The sequence below is a fragment of the Microchirus variegatus genome, assembly GCF_963457635.1.
Source record: "Microchirus variegatus genome assembly, chromosome: 17".
Classification (NCBI taxonomy): Eukaryota; Metazoa; Chordata; class Actinopteri; order Pleuronectiformes; family Soleidae; genus Microchirus; species Microchirus variegatus.
The window spans coordinates 21,737,164-21,754,980 of NC_139818.1; the positions used below are offsets into that span (position 1 = coordinate 21,737,164).

Genomic DNA, 17,817 nt, shown 5'->3' on the forward strand with positions numbered 1-17,817 from the left:
TGCACATCTCAGCCTCGGTAAATAAAACCCACGCTGAGCAGATAAGAGGCATGTGTGTGTATGTATGCACACAAACACACAGTGGAAGTTGGAAATGCCCACGTGTTTGTCTCACTCTGTTGCTCTCTTATCTTTTACAGGCCGTGAATGGTTTAATCTGGTGATGATGTAGTGCAGGGTTAACTGTTGAGCATGGTTTTATTTTGGTAATCTTGGCTTTTATTTTGTTAGTTTGATCGCGTTTAGGCTTTTTTTCTTTCTCAAACTTTTGTATCTGCTATTTCATATTTTATAAACTCGATATTAAACATATGTTATTCACTTTTCCAGAATATCTTTGGTTTGTGCACAGAACGAAACACTTCAGGACGTCGTGATTTTCATGTTTTGGGATACACAGATCGACATTTTATGGACCAAACGACTATTTTTGGAAACATATTGTAATTATAATAATTAAAGTTGGTTGTAGGGCTTGTATTTTCACAATAAGCTAACATTTTATTGCAAAATTAATCTTTGGTGGCTGATGCTGATCATTTTGGACAATAAATGTTCACTATATTGATACTTTAATTAGTTTTTACTGATGTCTATATATTAGTATAAACTGTTATTCAGGCTTGTATTTGATGGTAAAACCATAAACTTAAATACAGTGTTGTACAAGTACTTCCGCTACTGTACTTTATTTATATTTCTAGCAACTTTTACTCCTACACTAAATTTCTTCTATCTAAATATCTTTGTTACTCGTTACTACCAAATAAAATCAGAATAAGACAACTTTTGTAATACTTCCAAAACTTAAGTACATTTTATATGGGAGAATGTCTTTTGATACTTAAGTACAGTAAATGTCATGTACTTTAAGACTTTTACTTGAGTAATATTATAAAAAGTGACTTCAAAGTAATTTTCTGGTAAGCTTTGAAGGTACTTTATGCAAGACAGTACAGCAGTTATTTTTTTTCCCATGATACAACTTTCCTCTTCTTATCAGTTACATATGTCTGTGGTGTGACCTTAGATGACACTGTGATGTAACGGCCCTTATGCTCCGGTCGCAGATACTTTCACACATGACATGAGATTCAGTGTCTTTACACCTGCCTGAGGTTTCACGTTTTTGTGAAGAGTTGATTTTTTAAAAGCTGACTAAGAGCTAATGAAACACCTCTCGTGGAGTCCAGCCGTCTTTAGTCTCACACGTTCAGGCAGCGATTCAGCAGAGAGAGAGACCTTGGCCGTACAGGGTTAGATTGGCTGTAATGCCGCTGAAGTGCGTTTTCACTCGTAAAATCTGTTTTTCAAGCAAAAGACGGTGCGGCAAAAAGAGACCGATACGTACAAAGCAATAACAACTTCACTTCACCTGTCGGAAAAGGGGCCGTGGAACTGCGAGGTAAAGCTGTGAACATGCTCTCAAGGTACTCGAACACACTCTGAGGCGACACGGTTGAGATCAGTTGTTCCTGCGTTGTCGTAATCGGTCGCGGTCGGCCGCGCTCTCGTTCACCTGTCCCTGGCGGATTCTCAGAACAGTGAGTGGACAGAGTACATCACCTGAATACAGTCTGAAGGGGAAACTTGACTGAAAAGTACAATTATCTTACCAGAAAATGACTGTGGTAGAAGTTGAAGATAGTTGGAGGAAATGCAGTGGAGTAAAAGTTGCTAGAAATACAAAAAATAACAAAGTAAAGTACAGATATGTGAATTTTGTACTCGTATAATACACCAAAACTATTGAAGTAAGAGTACCTCGTACAACCCCACCACATTCACTAGACTTCAGACGTGACCAAGTCTGGAAAATGTCAGACGAATGACGTCCGGACGACTTCCATGTGAAGAACACAGTCTGAGTGAATTATCCCCAGCCTCTTTAGCTGTTTTCTCATTTGGACTCTCGGACTTTATCCGGTAATTTGACGCTTTTTGAGCTGCCAGGAAAAAAAAAAAGAAAAAGAAGAAGAAAAGAAGTAGGAAATCCCCAGACTGACTTTTGCAGACATTTGCATTTTTATATATACAGCCATTATGACATTTTCAGGAAAATGTCTGGACTTAAGGCTAATCAAATCAAGTTTTATTTGTGTAGCGCCAAAATCACAAACACGCATTATCTCAAGGGAGAAACTTTACAAAAACTTTCTTTAACCCTATTATGACCATCATGGTAATCAGGCCGCCTGGATTTATTTAGATTTTATGGCTGTAGAATTGTCCAAAAGAAATGTTCAATGAGTGAGTGTTTTTTTCTTCCAATATCGGGCAGTTATTCAGCCATAGGAATTACGGTACGGAGAAGCTAACGTCACAAACGTGTGACGCGCTAGTGAATCTCGTCCGGTCGTTCCGCGGAAGTCCTGGTTCTACCGTAATATTGATAATTGTTACTTACAGCCAAAATAATAGTTAAATTAGATACCGGACTACTACAATGTTATCACCTTGTTTTTTCCATGTTGTAAAACGTAGATTAGCTGAAATAATTCACGGCTACCGGCTATGCTAACGACCAGAAGATGAAAGTTTGTTCCAAAAGTGACATTTTAACCATTCTCTCAACACAGACTATACTTTAAAGTGAAGCTGAAATTGTAAACCGATTGGCCCTGGCGTCGTCGTCACAGCTAGCTAGTAACAGAACGCTTAAAGTTAGCTATCGTTTAAGCTAGATCGTAGGTAAATTTCTCTGCTTTCCAGCATCCATTCATCCAGCTTTATCCGCGTACACCCTGGACAGTTCGCCAGTCCATCGTTTTAAATTTTCTACATAATGTGTAGGAGTTATGCTAATGAGAAGTATGCGACAGGATGCTAACAGAAGGGTTAATGGGGAAGAATCAAAGTGTTTTCTTTAAAGCAAGTTTTTTTTGTTTTTTTTAAAGCAACCCACAGGTAGAAATGGCATCAAGAAATGTTGTTTTATTTTGGAGAAATACAATAAAACACCTCTGACAAAGCTGTAACAGTTGTAGGAGCTTGTTTAGAAAGATTTATGGGAGCAAATCAAAGTTCAAACTCGCGGGGATTCCGCTGCGTGATCTCGCCGATATGAAGTTAATTTCTCGGAGGCCCCCTCGCTGCATGTCGCCGTACCTGACACCGCGGTATTTACCCTAAATCTTTTCCATCCGCCACTTATCCCCCTCCATCGCACTCGTCGCGGCGTGACTTTTATGACTTCACCAAACGAGAATTCCCTTTCATCTCAAATGCAACATAAGCTGACAGCGGTACGTCATCGGTGGCGGCGGTGGTGGAGTGGACCTGATTGAAGACAGGGCGCAGTAAATTGTGCTCAGGCATGAAGGCGTTCTCACATTATCGCCGCAGACGCCGGTGATTTAGTGGAGAGGGTTCAGTGGAGGCTGTCGGCAGCTGAGAGCTGATGTTCGCCGTGACGAAGGACAGACGTCGCGACCGACTCCAAGTCGGGTCGCACTGTGTGTGTTAGTGTGTATGGGGAAGTGTTCCTTTTTAATGAGAAAAAACTATTTTTAAATCTTAAAACAAACTTCATTTTTTCTTTTGTGGATGATAATAGTAATTTTATTTTAGTTGAGCTGTTTGACTGTTGGTTATATGCATGTTTTATGTCTTTTAATTTATTGTAGTTGTTTTTTTTTAGATGTCTTATGTCTTTTATTTATTATTCTTTACAGCTGTGGTTGTTTTAAAGTGCTTTACAAATAAAGTTGGATTGAATTGGATTTTGATTGGATTGGATTATACCCCGCATTTCCTCCAGTGTGCTTGACCAAAGAGATAAACTTTGAAATCAGCCTTGCATTTGGATCGATTGCAATTCAAGTCTTTTGTTCTTAGCCAATCGGTAAATCGAAAACATGTTGGAGATGATTCACATTTTGGGTGAAATACAGTAGATGCACGTATGTCACAAATTGCGTGTATGTGGCAGATGAATCCCAAATAGATATTTATCCCAAAATGATTTATCCGAGTAATTAAATTCACAATTAAGTGAACTAATATTGCGATAAGATTCATAGAGATTAGATTTCTTTACTAATTTAACGTACAATTTCCATCTTTTGTGTCTATTATTGCAAAAATATTATCTTGTTTTAAATGTATTTGATTTATGAAATAATCCTATAAATAATTTACGTGACTAGGAATCAATCAAATTGACAATAAACACCTAGTTAAAATGTTATTGCCAGTTAAGTAAAAGTGCAGGTTCTCCTGTGGCATCATTGATTATTAATCAATTACTAAATTAAACTTTAAGATTGTTTGAATGTGTCTATTTTCTAAATAAAATAAGAATTTCTGTCATTTTTCAGCTACTGAATTGTGAACATAATCAGTTTTGTGCTGTTCTACGATGGAAAACTGAACATTTGTAGTTGTGGGAGAAGCATATTGACACCCCCCCCCCCCCCCTCCCTCACCATTTTGCATTTTATGGACGAAATTGATTCCTGGAGGAAATAACTGACAGGTTAATTTTCTCTCTTGTCTTTCTCACCCTCACCCCCCCCCTCCTTCCTTCCCTCCCTGTGTTCTGGTGAAAAAAAAAAAAAAAAATTCAGACGAGCAGATGAAGCCGATGGTGAAACCGGTGTCGCTGATTAAACGGGTTGCTGATTAAGTGCGCGGGCTCATCTGGCGCCCGCTGTGCCGCCGCAGCCGCCATCCGTTTTAGCATCCACGTGTGAAAAAGTCTGTTTCTGTCTCAGGGCGGTAGGTCTACATGTCAGGTTCTGATGATGATGATGATGATGATGATGATGATGATGGAACAGGTTCCTCTGTGTCAGTGCACTCTCACAGTGTGTGTTTGTGAGCGAGCGAGAGATGGAGGAAGTAAATCTCGTACTTGGTCGCACGCGGCGGCGTTCACAGCCACTGTCATCACTCTTCCTCAGGTGTGACAGCAGCTCGCGGGTACTCTGTGCGTCGGTTTTTAAAATTGGTCACTTATGGTTGAGTTTGAAAGAGAGACCACAGTAAAAGATGCAAAATTAAGTATTAAAGTAGTATTTTAAGTAGTAAAAAAAGTATTAAAATACACAATGGAGGAACAACTGTGAAACTGTCACCGAGCTCCACTTTACTGTTGTTTTCGTCTTCCTGCGACTAGTTTTGTTCTCTGGTGGAGTTGTGATATCACATTTAATTTTTATTGCAGGTTCACCTGGATGAAAATATCGCAGATATACGTGATAATTGTAGTGTGAAAGAGGCTTTTACACATAGAGACACACACACACTTTACGTCGCGTCGCTTTGGCCCGACTTCGCTGACAGGGGTCGACCTGTGGGGCGACGAGGCTTAGAAACCAGAGGGGGAGAGAAAACGGTATCATCGAAAAGGTGTTCTTGTATGTGTAGCTTTGTGAGGACCATAGTATGTATAAAACGGAGGGTTTTAGGTTTAGGGTTAGGGTTTAGGTTTGGGTTAGGCATTTAGTTGTGATTGCTATGGTTAGGGTAAATAATGCATTACCTCTGTGAGGGTCCTCACTGCAAATGCTGCACAAACTTCCGTGTGTCTCACTGTCAGCACAGATAACACTGTGTTCTTTTAAAGAGTCTGAGCTCGACTGGTTTGCCTGAGTGGGAGGGAGCTGTCAGTGGAGGGACAGTTAACCGGGAAAGTTAACCGGGCGTTAACTGTCCCGGTTAACTGTGCGTTTAGAGTGCGTTTGTTTCGCCGCTGCCCAATATATGAAGGGATTAACCCCGTGTGAGACCTCTGTGCTCTCGTATGTGTCCCACTGTGTCGCGTCTTACAGCTTTCCACACTGATACTCCTTCACACTGGTTAAAACCAGTTTCAGGTTTTTTTTTTTTAACCAGTGGAAAGCGATTGATAGCGGATGCTAAACCCGTGTGAAAGCGCTAATTTCTTCTGCGACTCTTCTGCGGAAGCCATTTAGATTCTGGCTGAGACGCACTTTCATCTTCGGGTCGTTAGCCTAGCCGGTAGCCGTGAATTATTTCAGCTACCCTACGTTTTACAACATGGAAAAAGCACTCAAAAAACTAAATTCTACTGCTTCCCTCGTTATATTTATTTGTGTAGTAAAATTGGTCACTTGTGGGTTGAAAGAAGGACCACGGTAAAAGATAGCAGAACGGAAAGCATGGCATGAGTTTATAGCTAACCTTACTTTTTACAACATGGAAAATTGTCCAAAAAAGACATTTTCTTTTTTTTTAATCTTCCTCTTTGTGTGTTTTTAAAATTGGTCACTTATGGTTGAGTTTGAAAGAGAGACCACAGTAAAAAAAATAGCAAGCATTCGTCTTCAGTTGTATTAGCTTTGCCATTAGCCATGATTGTGTGTTTAGCTAACCTTACTTTTAACAACATGGAAAAGCGTCCAAAAAGGCATTTTCTTTATTTAATTTTCCTTCATTATATTTATCTTTACTTGTGTTTTAAACTTGGTCACTTATGGTTGAGTTTGAAAGAGAGACCACAGTAAAAGATAGCAAAAATAGCAAACATTCGTCTTCATGTTATTAAGATTGCCATTAGCCAGGAGTGTTTTTAGCTAACCTTACTTTTTACAACATAGAAAAATGTATTTTCTTTTTTTTAATCTTCCTTCATTATATTTCTCTTTATTTATGTTTTAAAATTGGTCACTTATGGTTGAGTTTGAAAGAGAGACCACAGTAAAAAATAGCAAGCATTCGTCTTCAGTTGTATTAGCTTTGCCATTAGCCATGAGTTTGTTTAGCTAACATTACTTTTAACAACATAGAAAAATGTATTTTTTTTTTTTTTTTTAATCTTCCTTCATTATATTTCTCTCTATTTATTTTTTAAAATTGGTCACTTATGGTTGAGTTTGAAAGAGAGACCACAGTAAAAGATGCAAAATTAAGTATTAAAGTAGTATTTTAAGTAGTAAAAAAAAGTATTAAAATACACAATGGAGGAACAACTGTGAAACTGTCACCGAGCTCCACTTTACCGTTGTTTTCGTCTTCCTGCGACTAGTTTTGTTCTCTGGTGGAGTTGTGATATCACATTTAATTTTTATTGCAGGTTCACCTGGATGAAAATATCGCAGATATATGTGATAATTGTAGTGTGAAAGAGGCTTTACACATAGAGACACACACACACTTTCTCAGAAAGTTCACTTATTCATCTTCACCAGACTTGTATATATACGTTCACACATCATCTATCTTCCCATCTGTCTCTGCTGCTGTCTTTCGCCATCACCCACCCATACTCTTGTGTCCCCTGAGATGTGTGCAGACAGTGTTGTTGTGACATAGACGGACTACAGTGTGACCTTTAGATTGTGGTTGTGTGGCTGGATGTGGTCTGGACACGGGGGGGGGAAGAGACTACGTGAAGCTGACAGGCAGAAAGAAGAGTCAAGATGCAGAGGGAAAGGTCCAGACAGGCGCGGGGAAAGTCCTCCTCCTCCTCCTCACGTCTCCATGGCAACCGTCACACCGCTATGACCGCATTCCATCACACTCCGCACTGGCCTTTTTCTTCGGCGCGTGTGTTTGCGCGCGCGTCTGAAAACAAACGGAAAGACATTAACGGGTTTTATTGGACGGGTTACTACGGCGTTGTGCGTGATGGTTCCTTTTGCCCTGAGCTGTGTCTAACCCCGGATTTCCACTGGACGCGGAACGGCCGCGGCGCGGTTCTGCTTCGTCCTCTGCCCGGCGGCAATCCCCACCGGTCGCGTTACGGCAGCGGCGCGGAGCCTTGGGAGCCGGCGGTATTCACGGAAGATCGCGCGATCATCTGGAACGGCCGCGAGTTCGCGAGATCCCGCGATAGACTGTGTATAAAGTAAACAACAACTACACAGCTTATTTTATTCTCCCACGTGGAAGAACTGTTGATCTGGTGTCATAAATGATTTTATGTTTCTTCACTTCAACGTCTCTCATCGTACATTATGACTCTCCAAGACGCTCTGACTGTCTCTGACCTGGTAGCACCGGCCACGACGTAATGTTGATGTGAAGTTGTGACAGGCTGTATGACCTGCGTATTGTGTTTTATTTTGATTCTGTGGCGGACTTCCTGTCTTCTGCGATCTGCTTCGTTGAAATTTACGAGGTTCAGCAGCGGCAACGGAAAACATAGAACTGATTCCTATCGATAGCGCTGCGGCGCGGTGAGCCGCTTCTGGGAGACGCTGCTGAGACGCTCCGCAGCGCGTCTGGTGGAAATGCTCTCATTGATTAGAATGGAAGCGATTTGCAACGGCGACCGCACCGTTGCCGTTCCGCGGCCGTTCCGCGGCCGTTCCGCGGCCGTTCCGCGTCCAGTGGAAATCGCAGGGTAAAGGGTGTTCCAGGAGATAAGAAAACGGTGTCACTTCTTCTTCATCACAAAACAATGGTGCGGTCTTGATATGTTCTTGAAAATAAGAAGTATCGATGGCGTCAAACTGAGACCTCTGACGAACGAGAGCGTGACGCTCGTCATTCACAGCTGACCACTTCAACGACTTAATGGCATATTAAAGATGAAATTTAATGTTGCCGAATTTGTGGCGAGTTTCCCCCCCCCCCCCGGACTGGAATGTATTTTTTATTCCATTATTCCCAACGCCACATGAATGCTCTTTTAACGCCAGCTACAAACATCAAGCGCTGAACTTTTGGACACTTGGACCAACGGCGGGATTTTTGTGCGATCGGAAACCCTCCTGACCACAAATTACAGATGTTTCCTGAATTTTTCCGAGCTTCCCAGTCTCATTTAATGCATTCGTATACAACTGAAGTCACTCTCATGGTGGCTGACGTGTAGACAGGGTCCTGTCTTCTCTGACAGAGGGTCACCTGGGATGACAACGTATCACCACGCGTCTCTCTTCTCAGTCCGTCTTTTATCACTCTTGTCTGGGCTCGCGTTGTTTACGTTGTCACTTCTCGCTCAGATGTGAACCGCAGGTGGCGCTGGGTCAGTAGGAAATGACACGTGTTTGACAGGAAGTCGCCTCGGGGATGGACCCCGGCGGCCCTCCTTAACTTTGCTCTGCTGTGCCTGTCCACACACACACACACACACACACAAACACACAAATCTCTTTTGTCACCTTGAGGCGCTTTACTACAGCGGTCCATAAATCCATATGGCTAAAATCGTTTTTCATCCTCCGTTTCATTATTTATGTTGTGATAAAGCGGCGGCAACACTGTCAACGCTGTCTGTTGGATGGGTGGCCACTTGGGAACCACACACTCGCTTGATTTCCCCCTCTTTTGAGACCATAGTATCCCCTGACGCACAGTTGGATGCCTTATTAGTTTTTAGTGCTGGGCACGTTAGCACGTTAACGCATGACTCGTTTCCACGACTACTGACCAGAAAAAGACGCGTGTGACGTCGTGTTTATGTGCCACGGCTACCGTTTACCAATTGGCTCTCCGTTAGCTGCGTTAGGTCCTGTCGCGCCGTTAGCGCGCCTACAGTCGAACGCGGTCTGTTTATTAAATGGAAAGAGCAGCGCTACAAATAAGCAGGGTACCTATGTACTGCGCATGACCGGAAAAAGACGCGGGTGACGTCATTTTGTACGTGCCGTGGCGCCGGAATCCAGGTACCGTTTACCAGTTAGCTCCTTTAGCGCCCGTTAGCGTACCTACAGTCGAACTGGAGCAGCGCGACAAATAACGCAGCGTACCTGTGTACTGCGTATGTGTGCCTCTGTTTTTTAAGTTTAACGTTACTTTAGAGACTCAAGTCACATAACCTCGACGTCACGCCCACCTTTTTCCGGTCAGTCGTCATGGAAACGCGTCATGCGTTAACGTGCCCAGCCCTTGTGACAGATTACATAGCTGTTGTACTAAAAAAAAAAACAAAAAAAAAAAGCGGAAGGTGCTCACTTTAAAGCGGGCGCTCTCTCTCGATCTGTATTTTAAGAACATGAACACGTGCGTCCTTCCCAACAACACTCATTATTAGCGGCTGGAACGCTGCCATCGCAGAGAAGACGTCGTGCATAAAAAAAGTGACTGTCCGGACTATTTCCAGAGATGCTTCCAGACCCAGTCGGCTCGTTAAAAATAAAACCGCAAATGTGTTGTCGTCTCAAAAAAAAATATTTACATGTAAACAAAACCGAGTGCGTGTAAAACACATGAAGGAACAATTAAATCATTTCATCAGATTTCGAGCAAACTTTCCTTGGGACCGCAGCATGATTCTTGTGGTCAAAGGATCTCCTGTAGCTGCTGCGATCTTTCAATCAAAGCACTTTTTCTTTTTGCCTCGTCACTGCAACACCGACTCCAAGGTGTCCTTTAAAATTTGGCACAAATCGACAGTTGGACTCGAGCATGAACTGATTATATTTTGGTGGCCTGAGGGGGGAGGTTGCCGTGACCTCCAGCGTACATTTTACATTGCTTGGTCACTGCATTAACCGATATCTCCAGAACACCTCCTTTCAACTTTGATACAAATGTTCACTATGATTCAATGAACTTTTTTAAAATTTTGGTAGCCTAAGGGTAATAAGGTTGCTGTAAAATGTCAAAGCACTGTTTTTTTGTTTTTTTTGCTTTGTCATCGCGTTACCTCAAGAACACCTCCAGAGTGTCCGCTCACGTTTGGTACAAATGTTCACTAAAATGATTAAACTGCTGTGACCTTTGCGGCGACATGTAGCTCAGTGGTAGAGCGAGTCATCGCCCAACATGGTAGGTTGTAGGTTCCGTTCCCTAGCAGTGCGGGGCGGCGTATAGCTCACTTGGTAGAGCTGCCGTCCCATGTTGAGGCTATAGTCCTCACTGCAGGCGGCCCCGGTCCGAATCCCGCGTCGGACGGCCCTTTCCTGCACGTCTTTCCCCTTCTCTGCCTCCCCATTTCCTGTCTATCTCCTCTAACAACTATCAATTAAAGGCAATAAAAAGCCCCCCCAAAAAAATATATAAAATAAAAATAGTAGTGCTGGGCATGTTACCGGCATCAACGCTAGCGCATGACGCGATTCCATGACGAGTGACCGGAAGTCCAGGCACCGGTTAGCTGCGCTAGCTCCTTTAGCGCCATTAGCGCGCCAACAGTCGAATTGGAGCAGTCTATTTACTAAACGAAAAGAGCAGCGCTACAAATAACCGGCGTACCTGTGTACCGCGTACGTGTGCCTCCGTTTTTAAAGTTTAGCGTTACTTTAGAGACTCGTTTTAACAATCGGGAGTCACGTAAACGCGACGTTGCGCTCGTCTTTTTACCGTCAGTCGTCATGGAAACGCACCGTGTGTTAATGTGCGTTAACGTTGACGCCGTTAAACCGCCGCTAACAACGTCAACATTAACACACACTAACGGATTGTGCTAACGTGCCCAACACTAAAAAAATAGACGTATTAAGTGTTCATCAGGACTAGAAAAGAGCTGTATAAATACAGACAAACCTCATATTACATTTTGATGCTTATTAAAATCTTGATCTTAACTGATCAAGGTCATTGGTCCCTTAAAAACATCCATTTCCCATTAATAATAATGTAGAATGAAGCCGTATTGCTTAGTAAACTGCGTACAACTGCCTGTGTTTTACCGTTTTCTTGTGTTTCCTTCGTCTTTTCCCCCGTCAGGTCTTGCTGCTGAACGACAGCACTGACGGCTTCCTGTCCCAGCGTCTGCCCGCCCTCTCCTCCATGTCGCAGCAGCGCGGCGTCGCCACCGCTTACGTTTGCCAGGATTTCAGCTGCTCTCTGCCCGTCACCGACCCCGAAGACCTGCGGCGCCTCCTGCTGGACGGGGCCGCGTGAACGTTGGACGGAATGGCGACAAAAAGTACTTTTTACAGACTTGAGACACCACTTTAATTCTTGGAAATAAATCTGCAGCTCGAGCCAATGTTGGAAATCCACAGCTACATTAGTCGTTGAAGTCGCCATGAGGTGACCTGAGCCAGACCTTTAACTCCAGCTTTGTTTGTTCATGAGCAGCTAAATATTACCTCGGATATCAACTGTTTTAATCTTCGCAGACTTTCTGAGACGGATGCACATTGCGCTTTAATGAAAGACTTGTACAGAAATGTCCCGACTTGACTTGTAAACTGCAGACTCAAACCGCTTGGATGTCTTGCCCCTGTCGTTCCTTTGCAGCTCCCCGCGTCGCAGCGTCCACTTCCATGTCGCACGGATCCGACAGCAGACGTCCTCTGCATGCCCCGGTTGTGAGTGAGTGTGTAAATAAAGGTTTGTTTGCAGGTTTACTTCCTCACACAGAGACGTCGCTTCACATCCACTCTTTATCCTCGTTTGGTGACTTTAATGGTGAGGGTGGTTCAGACACCGGTGCACAGCATGTACACAAAGCTACGGTGGTTACGGTCTTGGAACACGGTGTTACAAAAAGAGTTTTATGAACTTGCGATTTGTCACTGAAACACTATTTTATTTGTTTTATTTCATCGGATTCCTTCCCATGTCCTTATCGCGATCAATAAAGGAAGTTGAACTCGAGCTTTTTTTTTTGCACTATGTGTTTGGTAATGATAACTTTATTCATCCTTGAATTCATCCTCGGCATTTTAACCCATCTTTTGCTAGGAACCTAGGAGTAGGAGCATCCACTGGGCAGCACCTGAGGACCACCTCCACGCTGATGTTACCCTAACACGTGATGCGAAGGTGGGAGTTAATCCACAGCAACAAACTCGACACGGGTGTAAAAATTTGGCTTTTCTGGTGTTTGGTATTCACGGTGATGGTGTTCATGTTTGCAACCATAGGAGAGGTTCTAAAACGGGGGTCTCAAACTCAAATGACCCTGGTCAGGAGGTGAAAAACAAGCCCAAACTTTATTTGGAAAAAAGCATCTCTATATCATGATTTTTTCCATCATATGGCGGCAATGTCGATATTTCACAGAATTTCAAAATAAAAGCCTTTGAGTTGACATGAAATGATGTATAGTTTACAATAAAAAGTGTATTTTTCTATCCAAAATGAAGAAAACATGCAGAAATAATCAGTTATGGTGTGATATTTAATGGCGGGTCGTTGGAATCACTTGGGCCAAGAGTTTGAGACCACTGGTCTAAAACATCCAGGGATGTTCCTGATGTCTCCTCCCATAATACACTGCAGAAAACAATTGGAGTGACTTTTTAAGAGTACGTACTGTATGTGTTTGGGCAGTTTCAGGAGCGTATATGGACTTTTCCGTGCAGGTCTGGGACCAGGTTTAACGACTCGAGGTTCAAGAGTCGTGCTGAACTCAGGTCAGTATCGAAGACTTCGCTTCAAGACTCACGGAAAAAAAAACTGACCGAACTGATTGTGTTCTCCCCCCCCTCCCCCCCCCCAGTGCATGATGGGAAATCTCCGTTAAGTTCCAGTCGGCCTCTCTCCTCGTTTTGTACTATAACTAATAATCGTACAGGGAGCAAAGCGGCGGCGGTTGTTGTGTTCCTCTGCTGCTGCGGCAGCAGCATGGATGAAGGTAAATGTAAACTCTGTGTGACTGTGTTGTGGTGAGAAGATGCTCATGGGAGTGTGTGTGTGTGTGTGTGTGTGTGTGTGTGAGGGAGACAGATGGACTGCTAATGTTGAGGCGAGGGACTTTGTCTCTGAAGGTTCCTCCTGCTCCAGGCTGTGGAAGCTGGGGAGAAGAAACAGCAGCAGCAGGAGGGAAAAGTGACGGTGACACATGAATCCACCGTCACATCTTACCAGTTCCCCTTCCCCGATACTTCCCTTCTTTTCAAGAACGATAAATAATCGAAAAAAAGAATGAAGAAGAGAGGAGGAAGTTGAGGAACAGACGGCGACAGATCAGAGAAGAGGCATCACTCCGCTCCATTTTAGCCCCCTTTTTTTTCGGGAAAAGGGTTTTTCAAGGGTTCTTGGCAACACTAATGGTTCCAGTAAGAACCGTTTTGATCCGGAGAACCCTTTAAAACCCCTTTTCCTGAATAAAGGGTTTTCAAAAGGGTCCTTGGTGGAACCCTCCAAAAGGGTTCTCCTATGAGGACAAGCCGAAGAACCTTATACGGTTCTACTTATTTCTAAGAGTGTGTATACGCTGCACGAGCTACGTTTTCATTAGTGTGGAGATTAATGGTTGAAATCAGCAAACCCCTTATATCCTTTTAATTAAGCCGGTACTATCTTTGATAATACGTTAATATACAAACCCCTAAAAATATTGCACCGCAAAAGAGATATGGTAGCGTCTTCAGCGTTGGCAAAGTCATAAAACACGTACATATAAAGAGCGGAGGCCGTTTGAAACTGTGTTAAAGTGAGATAGTAATGTTTGATTTAAACGGCGACATCTTGTGTATAAACTGAATTTCTGCATATTGGATTTAAGAGAAGAGGTTATTCTCGTCTCGTATTCTGCCTTTAAAAACCAAAATAAGATTTATGCTGCTATTTGCTTTTTTTTTTTTTTTTTTTCAGAAGGTCGCACGACTTAACTTAATTTGGAAAAGAGTGTGATATTGAGTTTCTGCACAGTCCCTGCACAGTCCCTGAAAGTTTCCCTGTTTGGCGCTTAAAACTTAAAACTCTTATTTGTGTTTATATAAGAAAACTGCGAATATGTAAAATATCCTTTCAACCTTTCTGCAAAGTTAAAGTTTTGAGGTAAAAAAAAACAACTGTTCCCTTTAGAGAGGGTTGAAATTACATCTCAAAATTCCATAATTATGTTGAAAAAATGGTTTCCATTGCAATTTTTCATATAATTTCAAAATAAAAGTCTCTTTTTTATATATATGGAACAGTAAATGTTCACGATAAATAAATGTTTTTGTGACGCAAAATGAGAATGCACATGCAAAACTTGCAGAGATTAGTAATTATAACTTTAAGTTGAATTTATAACTGCCTTAGCTCCTTCTAAAAGGTCTAAAATCTATTATACGTTCCATAAATATGTGTAATTGCTGTCAAATCTTTCTTTATATCTAGTCTTTTGGGTTTTTGTTGCTTTTTAGAATAAGGCGTGTGCCTTCAATAATCTGCAAAATCTTACAAAGCAAACCTAGAAGTGTATCTTTTCTGTTATGCAAACGCCTCCGTAGTTCTAAATCTTGACACACTGGACCTTTAAAACCAGGGTTTATTATTGTTTTCTTCCACTTCATGACAGCCATCCATCAATTAAGTTGTTTAAAAAATCTAAAGTGTCTGTACTGAAGCCCTCCCACTACCGTACTGTGAAAAATCACCACCAATTACCGCTGATGTGTTTACTGACACTCAGCATCTTCTGCCTCGCTCTCTGTTCTGGAGCTTGAATGAATGAATGGAATTAGAAAAATTAAAATAGGGTGCTGTCCGCAGCACATTCCCGATGCCTCTGCGTTTGCAAAACTACTATTTTTTAATTAACAAGTTACCTTCTTTTGCCACTTGAACAAATCCAATCATTTATACAAAATTCAGTTTTTGTGCTGAATCTTCATAAATGTGATGCTGGAAGAATCAGGAAACTGCTGTTGCCGTTTAATTTAGATTAAAGAAAAACTATTTGTATTACTAGTGGTGGGCACTCCGGCGGTTATCCACATTATACTTCTCTGACTGCGTATGCGTTATCCGTCTGCGTCACCACGGAGACGCCTCGAGCCTTTATACGTCTGCATCGTGGTGACGGACACGCGCTGCAATTTCCCGCCCGATCAGTAGGGGTCGCTGCGCAAGGTTGTTGTGCTTCAGGCTACAGTGAGCAATGGCGTCCGAGGGAGAAAGACTGTTGTTGTTGAAACAGTGGCCGTTTCTCACTTTTCTGTGTCACGGAACGCAGTTTTAAGATCATTTGAGGCGAGAAATTGGCCATTTAGAGTCTAAACATGTGCTGTGTGTGTTAAGATATGACGTATTTATAGTTTGGCAGCGGCGTTGTCGGCGGGGATCAGCTCCGCCTCTGTGGACGCTCGGTGCTCACTGTGAGCCGGCACAGAGCAGCTTAGCTCGGCCTGTCCTGAGGACCAATCGCAGCTCTTGCCGTCTCCGTTGTCCCTTGACGTAGTGACGGACACTTAAGAAATATTTCGTGCAGTCGGAGACGACGCAGAGGCTTTTCGACAGGTTCTGCGTCGACGCAGAGGACTCTGCATAGCCTGCGTAGAGCACTTTACGCAGAAGTATAAATTGGGCTTTAACGTTAAAGCAAGACGCGTTTCCATGACGACTGACGGGAAAAAGACAGGTGACACATCATGTTTACGTGCCGCGGCACCGAGTCCAGGCACCAGGTTTACCAGTCAGCTCCATTAGCTGCGTTAGCTCCTTTAGCGCCGTTAGCACGCCTACAGTTGAACTGGATCAGTCTGTCTATTAAACGAAAAGAGCAGCGCCACAAATAACCAGCGTACCTGTGTACTGCGTATGTGCGCCTCTGTTTTTAACGTTACTTTAGAGACTAATTTTAACAATCGGGAGTCGTGTAAACATGACGTCCACGTGCGTCTTTTTCCGGTCAGTCGTCATCGAAACGCGTCATTCGTTAATGTGCTTTAACGTTGGCGCCGTAGACGACGTTAGCGGCATTAACGTCGTCAACGTTAAGTGCCCAGCACTATTTATTACGCATAATATCGAGCTGGACTCCGCTCAGTTGACCCCGTTAGCTTATTTCCTGTCAAACAGGCAGAATTAAACACTGTATTGATTTTTATTGTTGTTCCATTGGTCGTTGTGGTTTTAACGTCGAGTCAGAAACCCAGTTTTCGTTTTGCCTCCTGTAGCTTTATGTTTTATTGCTCTCGTTCATTCACTTTGTGCGACCGTTAGCGCGGCTCTTTAGCCATTTTTCCGAGCTGCTACGCTTGCACCATAAAGCTGCCTCGCTGTATATGAACTACCGCTCCAGGAGAGATATTATTACAAAAATTACAAAATAAAAATGTGAGAGCAGATTTTCTTCTTCCTCGTGATGGCGAGAAAGAAAGAAAAATCACAGCCATAAAACCTAATGTTTCTCAAAGAGGAGAGGTGTGTGTGTGTGTGTTTGTATGGAAGCTCATTACTGCCAAGAAAGGAAAGAGTCTATTTTTGCAGTGACAAAAAGCAAGCACAAAAGATTTCCTAGGCTTCTTGCTCAAAGTGAGATGGGATATTTAAATATAATCTCACATCAGTACAGGAAATATGAGGCTATATTTATAACCTGCATTCACTTGGACTCGAGGATGTAGAAGGTTTTGGTTTGGTTTTGCTACATGTTTATGCAAATATCCTAGCATTTTTCCAGTTTACTTTTCCTGAATCTGGTTTTTATTTGTAACCTTATGGTCCAAAACATGAGCATTTTCAAGGATACCGTTTAAAAACTAGCATAAATGTTGCATTGTTTATGTACGAAGCGTGCAGATTGCCGGATTGGCGCCAAATTCAAAATGGCCGACTTCCTGTTGAGTTGACGCCGTGGTCCCAGTTTACTCTTTTGTTCGTCTTTGGCTGTTGCGAGTTCCCACCAAGTTTCGTGAAATTTGGTGCAACTTAATCTTAGCTTGCTCCATCACTTTATGCTGACGCTAACACCAGAAAAGGTAGCTAGATTTCTCGCGAGTCCGTTTTTTTTTTTTTTTTAAATAGTCACTAGAGGGTTCTGTATACGTGCTAAATATGGCAATTAAGTCGCGAAGGAGGGCGCTAACACCAGAAAAAGTTGCTAGATTTCTCGCTCGTTGCTTTTTTAAAAATAAATAGTCACTCATGGGTCTGAATACGCAATAAAGTCGCTAAGTTGCCAAAACTGCTACCACGTTGGGGCATGAGCTTAACACAAGACTTTATTTCTTTTACAGTCTTTAACTAGCGTCCATATTCTCCCCTCTGTTGTTTTGTGAATTGCAGTCAACT

The 17,817-nt window shown here is 42.6% G+C and overlaps 1 protein-coding gene across 1 annotated transcript in view; it reads left to right on the forward strand.

Moving 5' to 3' along the window:
- Positions 1–12,433, forward strand: part of spata20 (spermatogenesis associated 20) — a gene marked incomplete at its 5' end in the record, with an annotated part of 46,506 nt that extends 34,073 nt beyond the window's left edge. The window contains one exon of the mRNA XM_083903623.1: positions 11,584–12,433. Coding sequence (XP_083759749.1) covers positions 11,584–11,760 — 177 coding nt within the window. The 3' untranslated portion in view covers positions 11,761–12,433. The remainder of the gene's footprint in view (positions 1–11,583) is intronic.
- Positions 12,434–17,817: the final 5,384 nt, after the last annotated feature.